The 13,312-nt window shown below is 36.0% G+C and overlaps 1 protein-coding gene across 3 annotated transcripts in view; it reads left to right on the top strand.

Annotated features, from left to right (window-relative positions):
* PLCE1 (phospholipase C epsilon 1) overlaps positions 1-13,312 on the top strand; it is a 150,434-nt gene that overhangs the window by 22,226 nt on the left and 114,896 nt on the right. For 2 of the 3 annotated variants that reach the window (XM_062619465.1, XM_062619466.1), the window contains exons 2-3: positions 4,533-4,705; positions 4,985-6,124. In XM_062619465.1, coding sequence (XP_062475449.1) covers positions 4,556-4,705; positions 4,985-6,124 — 1,290 coding nt within the window. In that variant the 5' untranslated portion in view covers positions 4,533-4,555. Of the gene's footprint in view, positions 1-4,532; positions 4,706-4,821; positions 6,125-13,312 lie in introns of those variants that run through there. The other variant, XM_062619467.1, reaches the window with a different exon arrangement.

The following is a 13,312-nucleotide window of genomic DNA, read 5'->3' on the forward strand; positions in this document are numbered from 1 at the left end:
TATTAATGGATTTCTTCAGCTAATCTAGTGGCTTTAGAAAATGTCAGTATGGGTTGAATACAGTGCAGGCTTAGCTGTCTTCTTCATGTACTTTATATTTAGATTTAACTGTGAAATAGGTGTGTTTTGAGTTGAATGTGCAAGATAAAGAATATGATTTTGAATAATTTCAGCGTTGTTTTATATGCAAATGCATGTATATGTTTGTATGAGGATTTTATATAAAGATCTCGGCTTTGGCCACCCATATGCAGCTAGGCAAGTAAGCCACAGGGAGTGGCTTTCCTTCTCCCTCTTTCTCTGCATCTTTACAGTAAGCTACAATGTTTTATTGGTTGAGCTGGTGAGTTTTACACTTGATAGCATTTATAATACTGTGTTAACATGTTTCATCACGTCTAATGAATTCCAGCAGTTTGAGGAATTTGCTAGGCATAGTGAATTGAAACCTATTGATTAAAGTAAGAAACAGAGGCTGAGAAGAGTGTGATGAGGGACACATGAAACCCTTGTCATCTGTTCAGCAAAGCCACAGCTTCAGATATTTTTGCAGTTGTCTAGATGACAGGCTCTCCCATAATGGCTTTTATTAGCTATTTCATGAAATTTTAGCATACTCGTGCACAAGAAAACTTTTCTCTTAGTCTGCTATGTTCATGGTGCATTTAGACATCATAGCAAACTTGATCTAAACTGAAGCTACTACTGAGATGTGTGGTCCCTACCAGGCATTCCTACTATTTCCTTCTCATGGTGTGTAGTGATCATGTGGCCACAAGGTGGGTCAATTCATTTGGATGGAAAGAATAATTTCCTGAAAAATCAGCCAGCTGAATCAACTTAACTCTCTGGACTCTTGATGCCTGGCTTCATGAGATGGGAGAAATGGGGACCAAAGGTCAAGAGTGAGGGGAGGAGCAAGTTTGCCAGCTTTAGTGTCAGCTACCTGCTAGATTGACATAGCTGAAACATCAAATTACATTTGAAGATTGCAGAAAGGTGTAAACCAACTTAAGTGGCATTTCCCCCCCCATGCTGCTCATTTTCTCCCCTGTGCTGTTGTAGCACACGTTAGTACAACCATATATGAGCTGGACTGGGAAAATGATCTAGCTGTCAAGTAACTTGAGCAAAAAATTCTCGAGATGGATCAGTTCCCTATCACATTGCAGTGGTCATGAGAGGGTGGGAACAGCTGGACATAGACAGGGAGCCTCTTAGTCAAACATTGCTCTTGAGTTGGATTTCAAACATAGGCATGGATAAAAAGTGATGCTGGTAGAGGGACATGGGCAGGAGTGTATCCTCTGGAGCTGAGGAGGAAGGTGACCAACAAAACCAGTGTTGGGGAAGATATGGCATAGAGTTTGTAGAGAAAAGAAAAAGATCCAAGAAAAGTAGTTTGGGGAGGACACGTGTGGAGAGACTTTGGCATAAGAGACAGGTGGGAGAATGATGTTGAAGGAAGGAGGACTGTGGAAGACCAATCCTGGCCTCTGTATGAGCTTTCTGGACATTTGGGGATATAAATGTTATCTCTTTTTTGCAGGTTTCTTTTTATGGAAGCAAATCAGTGTATCAGTGATATCATTAGTTTGTTGGTTTTTTTTTTTGTTTTGTTTTTTTAAACTTCTCTATAAAGATGCAAAAAAGTTAACATGCGTGGTCAGTTTTATGATCTCAGGTTTATTGTGTGATGTTAAATTTGCATAGTGATGTTCTCTTTTTAGCCTTGTAGAGTGATGTGGTTTTGTAAGAATTTTGTTTGCTCACTAATGTAGTAAGAGGTATATTTTCAGTGTCAATCCATTCCATTAATTTTTACTCCTGGCTTAGCAATATTAGAGGGAGTACATTAATAAATATATTTTTGTGGCTTGTATTTTCATTTGATTGGCTGGAGTTTTTATGATGCAAACAGGAAAGGAGAATCAGTAGACTGACATGTTTCGATAGATGAAAGAAATCCTTAAAAAATCAGTACTGAAGACTATTACTTATATATATACTAATATATATAAATATATATACATTTTTGTGTACCCTTTACAGAGTATTCTTGTTACTTGCTATAGCAAGAAAGAAACTTAAGAGATCAAGAAGAAAACAGCTGCTTCTCTTATAAGTCCTCCTAGATCTTTCTCGTTTGATCAGCATCGTCATATATAGATTTGGACTCAAAGGCACAGAATGATTGCCAGAAGAAATAAGATGGGACTTTCTAGATGGGTTGCTTACAGTTTTCTTCAAGTGTGTAGTGGTAAAAAGTTGTATAAGTTGTTAGTGGGGATTTGAAGGGGAAGGAGGATAGGGAAAAGAGATAGGAAATGGTAGAATAAGGTAATTGCAGAAGTACCTTCCTTTTTTTGTGTATGTGCTTGTATGTGTGGGTTTTTGTTTGTTTTTGAAAGTGAAATAGGCAAGATTGAAGAAGATGAACTGAAATGAATTTCAGGGTACAATTTAATGATAGAGGCACTGTTGGGGAATATAGACTTAAAAGAATTGCTTGGGTGTTGGTTCCCACTGTACCTCCTCTACAGTTGTGCTGTTGCAGTTATTTTATAGGGTGCTCTGTGAACTGCGTTGGTAACGGCTTCAGTTAAAGTCCTGTCCCTGCCACTCTATCCAACTACTGCTATCTCCTTCTACATGACTTTTTTATGAACTGCAGCTTTTATTTTCCTTTCTGGTGCTAAATCTCTCCCTTGTACAGGATCTGAGTTTCCCTTCTTGCTTCTCCTCTGGCTGATCTGGCATGCACAAGCATTTTGTAATGGATGGAGAATGTAAAACTCGTGGCTCTTTGTTCTGTCTCTGTCACTCTCCTTTGCAACCCTCTCTGATCTCTCTTCTGTTGTTAAACCAATAAAATTGAAATCTCTGTTGAAGATTGAGATTTCCCATGCAGTTATGGTAACTGGTCTCTGAAGAATGAATGCTGTTCACAGGTTGGCAAAATGTTAAACCATGGATTTGCAGCAAAATGTAACTTTTATTAAAAATTAGTTTTTTTTTTTTTTTACTACAAACACACACCACTCCCTCACCCCTCCTCCCCTCATCACCTCCCCCCCCCCCCCCAGAAAAATGATACACTCAGTTATACTTGTATATTTTATTATATGAGAAAATAGCATATCAAACATCCTATTAACCAAAGAGTACATTTTACATTTTGATTTTTTGCCAAACTGCTTTTGGATGAAAATCAGTAATAAATAAAAATGAAAGCTGGCACTAAAATAGTTTAAAATAAAATTGTTAATTATAATTACTTGAGAAGAGTAATAAAAATAGATTTCACACTTTAAATTACTTTCTAAATTACTTTCATCCTTCCCATCAGTCCTTGTTGTTTCATCAACTACAGATGATTTAATTATTGTGCTTAGCTAAACTGCATGAACTGAATTGAAGGAAAGAGCCCCTTCTGCTTATGTAAATAGTGCCTGGGTCAACATTTGTTTGATCAGTTCAGTAATCAAGTTGTTGTACCTAGCCAGTGATTTGCCTCAGTTCTGTGGTATGTTTTGCTACTCAAGTTTCAAAGTCATGTTTTTTTTGCTCATTTCTAGTGAATTTAGACTGTTTTAGTAAACTTATGCCTTAATATAACTTTTTGCATTTTCCACAGTTTTAATAACATGCAATGGTTTTAAACATTAAATGTGGTAAATTGAAATAAAAGCTTATATATGCTTAATTTTAATTCCGCATGATTTAGCTGGGTATGGCTCTTATTATTCTGTTTCCTTCGTTGATCTGTCACCTCTTATTTTCTGATTCCAAGATTTACTTCCACCACTCTATTTGCAGGCAAGAATCTGAGAGTTAGTGGCACGTGTTAAAGGGCATGTTTTTAGCTTAAAGCATACAAGTAAAGGGGTTAAAAAGATAACTAATATTTCAATTTTTTTACCCTATTCTGCCTTCATGCTTTTGCAGTCATAAAGTTCTGTCAAAAATACTGTAGTCTCCTCATGATTTCATGCTAACAACATGAACATTAAACTTCACAAACATTTAATGAAAACAGAAACCACATAATACCAAAGCACTTCTATTTATCATAGAATTATTTCTGAACAGGAAAATAATTACTTTTAAAAGACAGTGTAGCTTTAAAAATAACTTTGTTCTTCAAAATATTTTAACCTATCCTGCCTAAATGTCAAAAACATTATAGAACAGGCATTTCCTTTTTTTCTCTTTGAATATATCCTGTATGTTCAATTTCAGTGTTACAGCTTCAGTAAAATTAGTTTTCTGCAGTCATGTAACTTTCCGTAGTAAAGTGAAGGCAGCTATTTAGATATATAAATCATTACTGTGATTTCCCCAAATTGTCAAGTGAGACTTTAAGACAGATTTAAATGTGTATTTTGGGATTCTCTAGGTCTCAATATAATTAACTTGTGTTGTTTTGTGTTCTTTCTCTTTGCATTAAAAACCCCCAAACTTTCTGCTGTAATTGTGATGATGGATTTTGTGCCATGGATTCTGTTCAATATTTTTTTTTTTTTTTACAGAAAGCCAACTTTTTGGATGCCTTATGGAGAGAAGTGTCTTTGACATGGATTATGTGTTTGGTCATCTTGTACAACCTGAGGCAAGAGTGTGTGTGCTACATATGATAGACGAAGTAATTGTTGGGAGAGACAAGCTGAATGGCCATGTCACAGGAAAAAGCTGGTTTAAAAATGTTTGTATTTCTTGCCAGTAATCCAAGGTTGGCAAAGCCTAATAGCCCCACAGTGAAGAAATACACTTTCTTTTAAAACCCAGCTCAAAAAGAACGAGATGTCAATGTATATTACTTAGCACTGAACCTTTTATTACACTGAAATCATGCTGTGACGATTGGTAGACAGCACACCACCCTTCCCCCTTCTGCATCCCCAACACACATCTAGGAATTAAAGACTGTGTCAAGATGACCTCTGAGGAGATGACAGCGTCTGTTCTTGTCTCTGTGGCACAGGGTAAAGTGATACCTGCTCAGTCAGCTGGAGATGAAAATACTCAAAATGCTTTGGACACCAGTGTTATAAAAAGACATGCTGCCAGTCCAGGAAGGCAAACCACACACGCTTTCTCATACTTAAACAGACTTGAAGAAGAAAGTCTTCAGGGCTCGGTGCCCAAAATATTCTCTCTGGCGGAAGAAAAACTGACTAATGACAATAGTAATGAAAACTTCTGGGAGAGGAACAGTTCCATCCCTGATTCAGTGGAATTTCTTAACATTAACTGTAACATTTTACAGAAAAACTACAAGAGCAATATCCCGTGCAGCCAGCTGTATAAATCCTGTGATCCTTTAGGAGGGGGAGAGGCATGCCTGGAAACTGGAATTCCTGCTTCACTGGAAAGAGCCATGCTTGCTGGAATTCAGTTGAAAATGAATGGACCTTCGCTGAGAAGCCAGACAGCAGTAAATAAGAATGACAGCAATGATACTGATAAAGTGGCCTTTTTTCACTTTCACTGTGCTAGTGAAAGGAATATGTCAAAAGCTCTGTGCAGTTTACACAGCAGCTTCATTTTGGATAACTGCTTGCAGCCAGTAAGCGTTGGTGTTGGTAACACCACTGGCTCCCCGGCCTGCACTTGCAGATTAATAGAGTTGACAAATAATTGTGAGAATGAAAATGAGCAGCAGCTGTATGAAGACACTTTAAGGGATAAGTATTTATGTCTGGAAAGAGCATCACGGAAGGTTAAAGTGGCGTGCTCAGGTCACAACTTCTGTGGAAATAACTTCACTGGAAGAATGCCCTCAAAGCCGTTTCTGAGCCATTTTGAAGACTGTAACGATAGCTGTGAAGAAGATTTGGAAGAGGATTTTTTCAGGAACAAAAAGGAACGTTCTACATTGTTGATAAGACGATTCTGTAAAAACGATAAAGAGGTTAAAAAGTCAGTTTATACTGGAACGAGAGCAATTGTTAGGACATTACCTTCAGGGCACATAGGAACTGTTGCTTGGAATTATGTTGAGCAAAGAAGAAACAGCAGTGTCTTGAAGCTTTCTAGGATTACAACAGAACAGCTAACTGTAATTCAGACCTTAATAAAATGGGAATTTAATTCCATTCTTGAGATGTCTTTATGGTGTGAGGTAAGCTTTTCACAGTGCTGTTTTTGTTGTTTTGGGTCTTGTTTTGTAAATGTTCTGATAACCTGATGACCTTTTCATTCAAAAAAACCCAACCAAAACCCCTTTAACTAGTAAACACTTAGTAACACTGAATAGGATATTTCACTTAACTGCGTTGAACCTTACGTTGACAAGTGTTTTTTAGAAGAATATATTGTCGTCCTTTGAAATTAATTCTCTTTAAAATAGATACAGGGTAAAATGTAAAGTTTTTTATCTGTATAAAATTTATACATCTATGTATATGCATATATATTTATATGAAGTATAGATTTGATGGATATATTAATGGTATAATATTTCCATTAAATAAATTGTATTAAATGATAAGTGGCAGTATTAGATTACAGTGAAAAAATTTTTTGTAAGAAAGCATATTTTCCCCAAGTTGCAGATATTTATAATGATTCAACACTTGCAAATAATCAAAAAAACAATGTAATAATTGAATAACATGTATTAATGTGCCTATAACGCCCTGATTTGTGTTATCTTAAATTAGATAATACAAAACATTTTAAGTTTAGAATGGAATCCTGAATGCATGGATTATTATTGTAAAAATGACATGGCACATCCCTGATAAATGTGGGTTGAAAACTGGAAGAAATTTCTTGCACTTAGTGCTCAGACTCTGCAACAACATTCAGTAGGACTAAAATGAAGGAAAACTGACTTGTGTAGCATCATAAAATCATTTAGGTTCTATGAGGGAAAGGTTGGAACAGACCTTTAAGATCATCAAATCTAACCCTAAAGTTAATGAAAAGGATTATATGAAATTTCGTCAGTGATAACAGAAGACTGGACTTGGTGGCCCAGGGGCTCCATGACAATTGTGCCCCTCCTCATTCCCTTCTAGAACTTAGTGTATTTTCCATTTAACCAGTTGATTGAAGAGTTTTATGAACATGTATTTGTCAGGTGTTTGTACCAAGTTGCAAAGCCTTGTAGTGCTTTTCATTATTGAGATATTCAAGTACAAACTTGCTGGTACAGCATGTGCTGCATGGTGCAAGGTCATGCTCTCATTAAGGGATGAATATGAGCCATGTATTTACCTAACATGATATCTACTCAGTACATTTGTTTTATCATTACAAGCTTATTTGGGAGAGAAGGGAGAGTGTTTTGTAGCTGAAGTCTACTGTAATTTTTATTTATATAGGTATGAAAAGGGAAGGATGTGTTTAGATTTCTTCATTGTGTGTTTCCAATTTGACTTGAGTGCTTTAGTTTTTAACATGAATGCCTGTTTTACCACTTTCCACTGCTGCTGCATAACACTGAAAGTACAGCATTTTGGGGTAAGGGCTTTAATTTGAAGATTTTTTTTGTAGTACATATGGAAAACTCAGAAATAAATGTAGTAGGTACTCACTGAATAGCTATTTAACTAGGAAAAGTTCTGTCTACAAATGTAGTAAGAAAGTTTAACAGGCACAGTAAAACACTTTGTGTAATTACAGTACACAGAATGTTTTCTTGTGGTCAGAAAAGGTTTAAAATCACATGATTCTAAGTCCTTCTTCTCCCAAGTGGTGACTACAGATATTTTTCTTATCAACCTCTGTATTTAATCTCTTTATGTGTGATGTGCATCAAGCATTCTTAGCATTATTTTTATGTTATTTTAGTGTTAAATATTATTTCTTCAATAATATTTCTATGTGTTTATGGTTTATATTAGCATTATAGATGGTTTTTCACAGACATAGACGTTAACTCACAGTAGATTTGGCAATTATATGGATCTGTTGAACATATGCACTGGGTTAAAATAATTTAATGAATTATGAGCCTTTGTAGGAAGCTTTCATGCTAATAATCAAAGGAAGAAGGAGAAAGTAGTAAATGAATGTGGTAATTTGTTCTTTCTTTCCCCTTATCTCACCCTTTGAGCATGCATTCTGTTTGGAACAGCTAAGCGAACAGTAGTTCTGTTCTTCAAGGAGAAAAAAAAGTTGGAGAAATTAAGTTTTCATAGCAGTACTGGTGTAACAATGGAACAATAGAGACCTTTATGTTTTAAGTAGGAAAATGTGGGTCTCATTTGTGTATATCCCTTACATAAAAATTCTATTGCTAATAAAGGAAAGGCACAGGACTGTTGTCTTGCTAAATAAGTTTTTCTTTTTAATTTCCCTACACAGGAAGGTGGGACTGAGGCTTTGCGTTATATAGAAAATACATTAAATATTTTATAGTTTAATGTAGCATATGATTATGGTTTATAGATATTTTGTATGCAGATTTAGACTCCTCTGCTTTGGACTTAATATATGTGTTGTATGAAGAAAGAAGATCTTTATGCTTAATATTTTTCCTAATTTTGTGTACCATTTTGGGGGCTATACACGGTATAGTACTTGCCATTATCAGACGAATGTGTGTAAGATGGCTGTTGTATCTGTTAATGAGAAATTTACTTGTCCATGTTGGAACAGTACGAGCCCCTCGCATATTAAAGATGCTGCAAATGGAAACATAGAAACAAATAATAAGAGCGCAAGCTTTGGTGTTGGCTTTGCTTGGCCTGGCACAATGTGTCCACTACTTGGGCTCATCTCAGGTGCATCATATTAGCAATCTGACTAATTACAGAAGTCAGAGTTTCTGGGATCTGTCCCTGTGAGATGCTAGGTTCACGGTGCTAATGCACACTTCTTTTTTTTTTTGTCCTGATACGGTGTTTCTGTGGTGCTGCTAGTGTAATATTGACTAAGAGAATAAATCTGAGCAGCTCAATAGACTACTGCAGGGTGATGCTCTCAAGCAGGGTAAGTGACCTCAGTATCTACAGATGACAGCTGCAATAACACAGTTGCAATGCATAATAGCTGAATTCTTTAGTTAAGCTTATTTTGTAGGCATCAGTACCATCTTTGCTGTGTCATTACATTCCTGATGCTAGTAGTTGAGCTTTAAGAAGCAAGAATTCTGCTGGCTTGTTTAACTCTGCTCAGACAGAAGTTAGTACAGTAATATATCTTCTACTCTTCATAGCTGCTAAGGTGCTACTGAAATGCCAAATACTAATAAGGCAACAGTTTAAAAAACTTAATTGCCCCTCATCTGTTTCCAGATAGAATAATGGTTTCATTAGATTTGAGAGGAGATTTGTCACTTAGGTGTGTTTTATAGTTAACGATTTGGTATAGTGGTTCAGCATTTGTTAGCATTAGGTATTTTTTCCATGTAGTGTCCATAGTGTTTTTATGAGTTATGTATAACATCAATGTAATGCAAGGGGGTTTGATCATGCATGGATAGTGTAAGGAGTCTGTAGTAGAACTTCTTTATATCCATGAAGTTAAGCTATAGTCAGATGGTGGCATCTGTTAACAAAGAGTTAAGAACAGAAAAAAGATTTGGAGGTAAAAAATATTTGCTATCCTGTTTTATTAATGTGGTATCTAAAATAGTAATTTTAGATAATATTTTTAAGAAAACAGAGCCAGGCAGAACTAGTTTTCTGTTTAATAGATAATTGAATATTTTTTCTTTTTTTTTAATTGATTACTGATTCTGAATGTATTTAGAATTAAAATGACTATTATATAATTAATAAAAACGATAATTATAATTCTGAAACTAGAGAGAGCTCAATATCCTCTCCCTGCAGCCCCCCCCCATCAGAGTTGTATCAGCAACACTAGTCAATGTATCTTTATGTTGCATGCTTTTCTGGCATTTCTGAAAATATGGATAGATTGAGCAGATGTTATTTCCACTGTCAGTCATGGAAATAGCATCTGCTTTGATTGTTTAGACAGCCAGTTACACTAACTACAAAGCACTTTCCATCAAATGTTAACGTGTTTATGAACAAAGAAAGTGTTAGTACTGCTGTATGTTCAGAAGAACAATTTTTGGTAGCTTTTCTCAGGTGTCTGGTTAATTGTGTAACCTTTAATTGTAAATATTTTGTCAGAATGAATAGTATAATCCTTTTTTTTTTTTATCTAGCAGTATCTTTTAAGATACTTTTCCAGTATATTCAAAATGGAATTTGTATAATGAAGAAGCTTATATTTATTCTGAAGAAGTGAAACAAAAACTTGACAGTATCTGACTTACCCGCTCTGCTAATGATAATAATAAGCATAAGAGTCCTTGTGTATGTACTATTTCACTAAGAGGATCTGATTTAGTTAGAACAGATGCAAGACTTAGGGCAACCAAGATGATTAAGGGAGTGGAGCATCTCCCTTATGAGGAAAGACTGAGGGAGCTGGGTCTTTATAGTTTAGAGAAGAGGAGACTGAGGGGTGACCTTATAAGTGTCTATAAATATATAAAGGGGGAGTGTCACGAGGATGGAGCCAGGCTCTACTCAGTGGCAAACAATGATAGGACAAGGGGTAATGGGTACAAACTGGAACACAAGAGGTTCCACTTAAACTTGAGAAGGAACTTCTTCTCAGTGAGGGTGACGGAACACTGGAACAGGCTGCCCAGGGAGGTTGTGGAGTCTCCTTCCCTGGAGACATTCAAAGCCCGCCTGGACACATTCCTGTGTAACGTTATCTAGGTGTTCCTGCTCTGGCAGGGGGATTGGACTAGATGATCTTTTGAGGTCCCTTCCAATCTCCAGCATACTGTGATACTGTGACTTGCTGGAGTGGCTACATGAAATCACCTGGCAATAAGAGTCTTATTAGTGAAGTTGCCCTGCCAAACTCCGTGAGATTCACAACCCACAAAGCAGCCTAAAAAAATTAAATTCTTATAGGCTTTCACTTCTTGGTGATTTTTAATTGTTTCTGTAGGAATTTCAGGTCTAGATTTGCTGTGATATCATCTTTCTGTTAGGATTACGTAATTTTTCCCACAGGTTTTTGTTTCTTGCTGCCTATTTAAGATCAGTCCTTTTAATCGACTTTTACTCCCTTCTCTCGCAGGTTTGCATGCATATCCAAAATGTAACACCGCTCCTTGTGCTAAAGTCTATGCTATACTTGTACTTTCATTAAAAAACCCCAGTTCGCTACGCTATGTTGTGGATTACAGATGAATTTGGGGTTTGAGATTTTTTTGGTTTTCCAATTTGAAATAAAATGTCTACTCCAGCACACTGAATTTACAGGAAAAAGATACATCTAGAAAATAATAAAAAAGCAAATAATCTGTAAGTGGTTGGTGTTCTCCACTCTAGGAGTAATTTTTAGTCTGACTGGGCATGAGTAGTTTGCCTTTTGCTAAGATTACCATGTTCTTGGACATACAGGTTTATATTCATGTGTTAAAGTAGTTAGTAGATTTGGATGAGATGGTTGATGGTTTTTGTTTTACCTGGACCCTGTGTTTCCATTTTCTTATGCAAAAGAGTTGCAGTCTTTTGTTTAAAGAAAAAAGTTCCTGAGTGAAATTGGCTATTTGGAAAAAAATTAGGGAAGCAGAAGAAAAGCCAAATAGGCGTGAAATTATGTTTTCCCTTCAGTAAGTGCTGTAAAAATAAATTGAATTTTGTTAAATGAAGCACTATACTTATATTTGCTCTGGGTTGAATTACCCCAGTTTTAAACGCTAGCTTTAAAACCAGAAAATTTACCCTATGTTTGTAGAACTAGTCAGTTTTATTACAATAATGTGTGATAGAGATAAATATCTTCATACTTTGTATTATTTTGTAGTTGCCTTATAGCTTTAACAATTTGGGGCCAAATTATGAACAATAAGTTTTAGTTGTGAGCACACTTAGGTATTTAGAGCCAACAGTGTGGGAGTCTTGGCAGGACCAATATATTATGCTTTCAGTTTTTCCACATTTTCTGACTTTCCTTCTAGTGACTGTTCATTAACTGTAAAGAAGCATGAAGATCTGTTTTAGAAAATCTCCCTGCAGCACATTAAAGAGCTCATTTTAGAGTGTTAGAATTGGACACTCTTCTAAATTCTTTCTCAGTTGAAACTAAGTTATCTCCATTACCTATATGAACTGTTGAAAAGTTTGGGTTGTTTACTCTGGTATGAGTGAATAAAAACTGTTCCATATAAAGATCACTCTGTTGGTGAGTGAATAATTAAAATGTGAATTTATGAGATGTCATATAGAGTTTATGTTATCTTGCTTTTCCACAGGCTTTCAAGTCTTCTTAAAAAAAGTTGGGTTGACAGTCATTGATAGTCATTTCTTATCAGTATGAACTTTCAAGAAGGACTTGCAGAAAAAATCTCTACTGTAAAATTACACTTGCCGCAATATCCAAGGCATCCTCCATAAGATATGAGGAAGTTTGGTTCTCTGTGAAAAATGATTTGATATAGTGTAGTTATGAGCCTCTGCTCACAAAGAATTTTGCTTGAAAGTATGGACTGGTGACAGCTTAATAAAAGGAGTAACAATTGAACCTAATACAGCTGTTGGGTACTGTCCAAGTGCATATGAGCTGGAGTATCAAGGGACAGGAGAGCTCTGGGGGTGCTCCCACACCAACCAAAGCTAATTACATCAGTGCAGCAGTTGGAACTAGAGTGACTTGGGGCAGTGTGGCAGCATACAGCTTTCATGAGGAATGTCGAAAGTGGGACAGTGCTGGAAACATGAAAGTTCAGCCCTGGCATTTGTAACCACTTCTTTTTTTCTTTTTTTTTTCCTGTTTTTTTTATTCACCTCATAATTTCACTAGAAAATTATATAGTTAAAAGCTATTCCTTACCTGCAAAGCACATGTATCAGACAGTGCTCATATTGTCCTGCAAGTTGAGTGAAAGTATCTATTTTTTGAATATTTTGAGCTCTAACCAGATATAATAATTTTTGAACTGGGATGGAAGACTCTTAGGATGCACTCATCAGTCCTCTAGCTGAGTATGAGAGTCATAGTATGGAAACGTGCAACAGCAATGAAAAGCTTTGTTCTTAGCTTGAAATCAGCACATGCACTTGTTGCAGGACTCTGAATAATCTAATTAACTGTTGTGAAAATAGAAGAGTTTATTTCTCTCTCCTTCCCCCCCCCCCCCCAGCTTTTTCAGTAACTGGAAACAGCCTGTTCACTGCTGCCACCACTTGTACTTTGAATCCAATAATGTGAGCTTCTTTTACAATGATTAAAAGTGATTCTTAAGTACTCTTATTAATGATTACTTTTATTTTATTCTTCTGACACTGTAAAAATTGTTTTCAAGAAACCACAACACATA

Source organism: Pezoporus occidentalis, unplaced genomic scaffold (genome assembly GCF_034315485.1).
Source record: "Pezoporus occidentalis ecotype Australia unplaced genomic scaffold, CSIRO_AGI_Poc_V1 ctg210, whole genome shotgun sequence".
Taxonomy (NCBI): domain Eukaryota; kingdom Metazoa; phylum Chordata; class Aves; order Psittaciformes; family Psittacidae; genus Pezoporus; species Pezoporus occidentalis.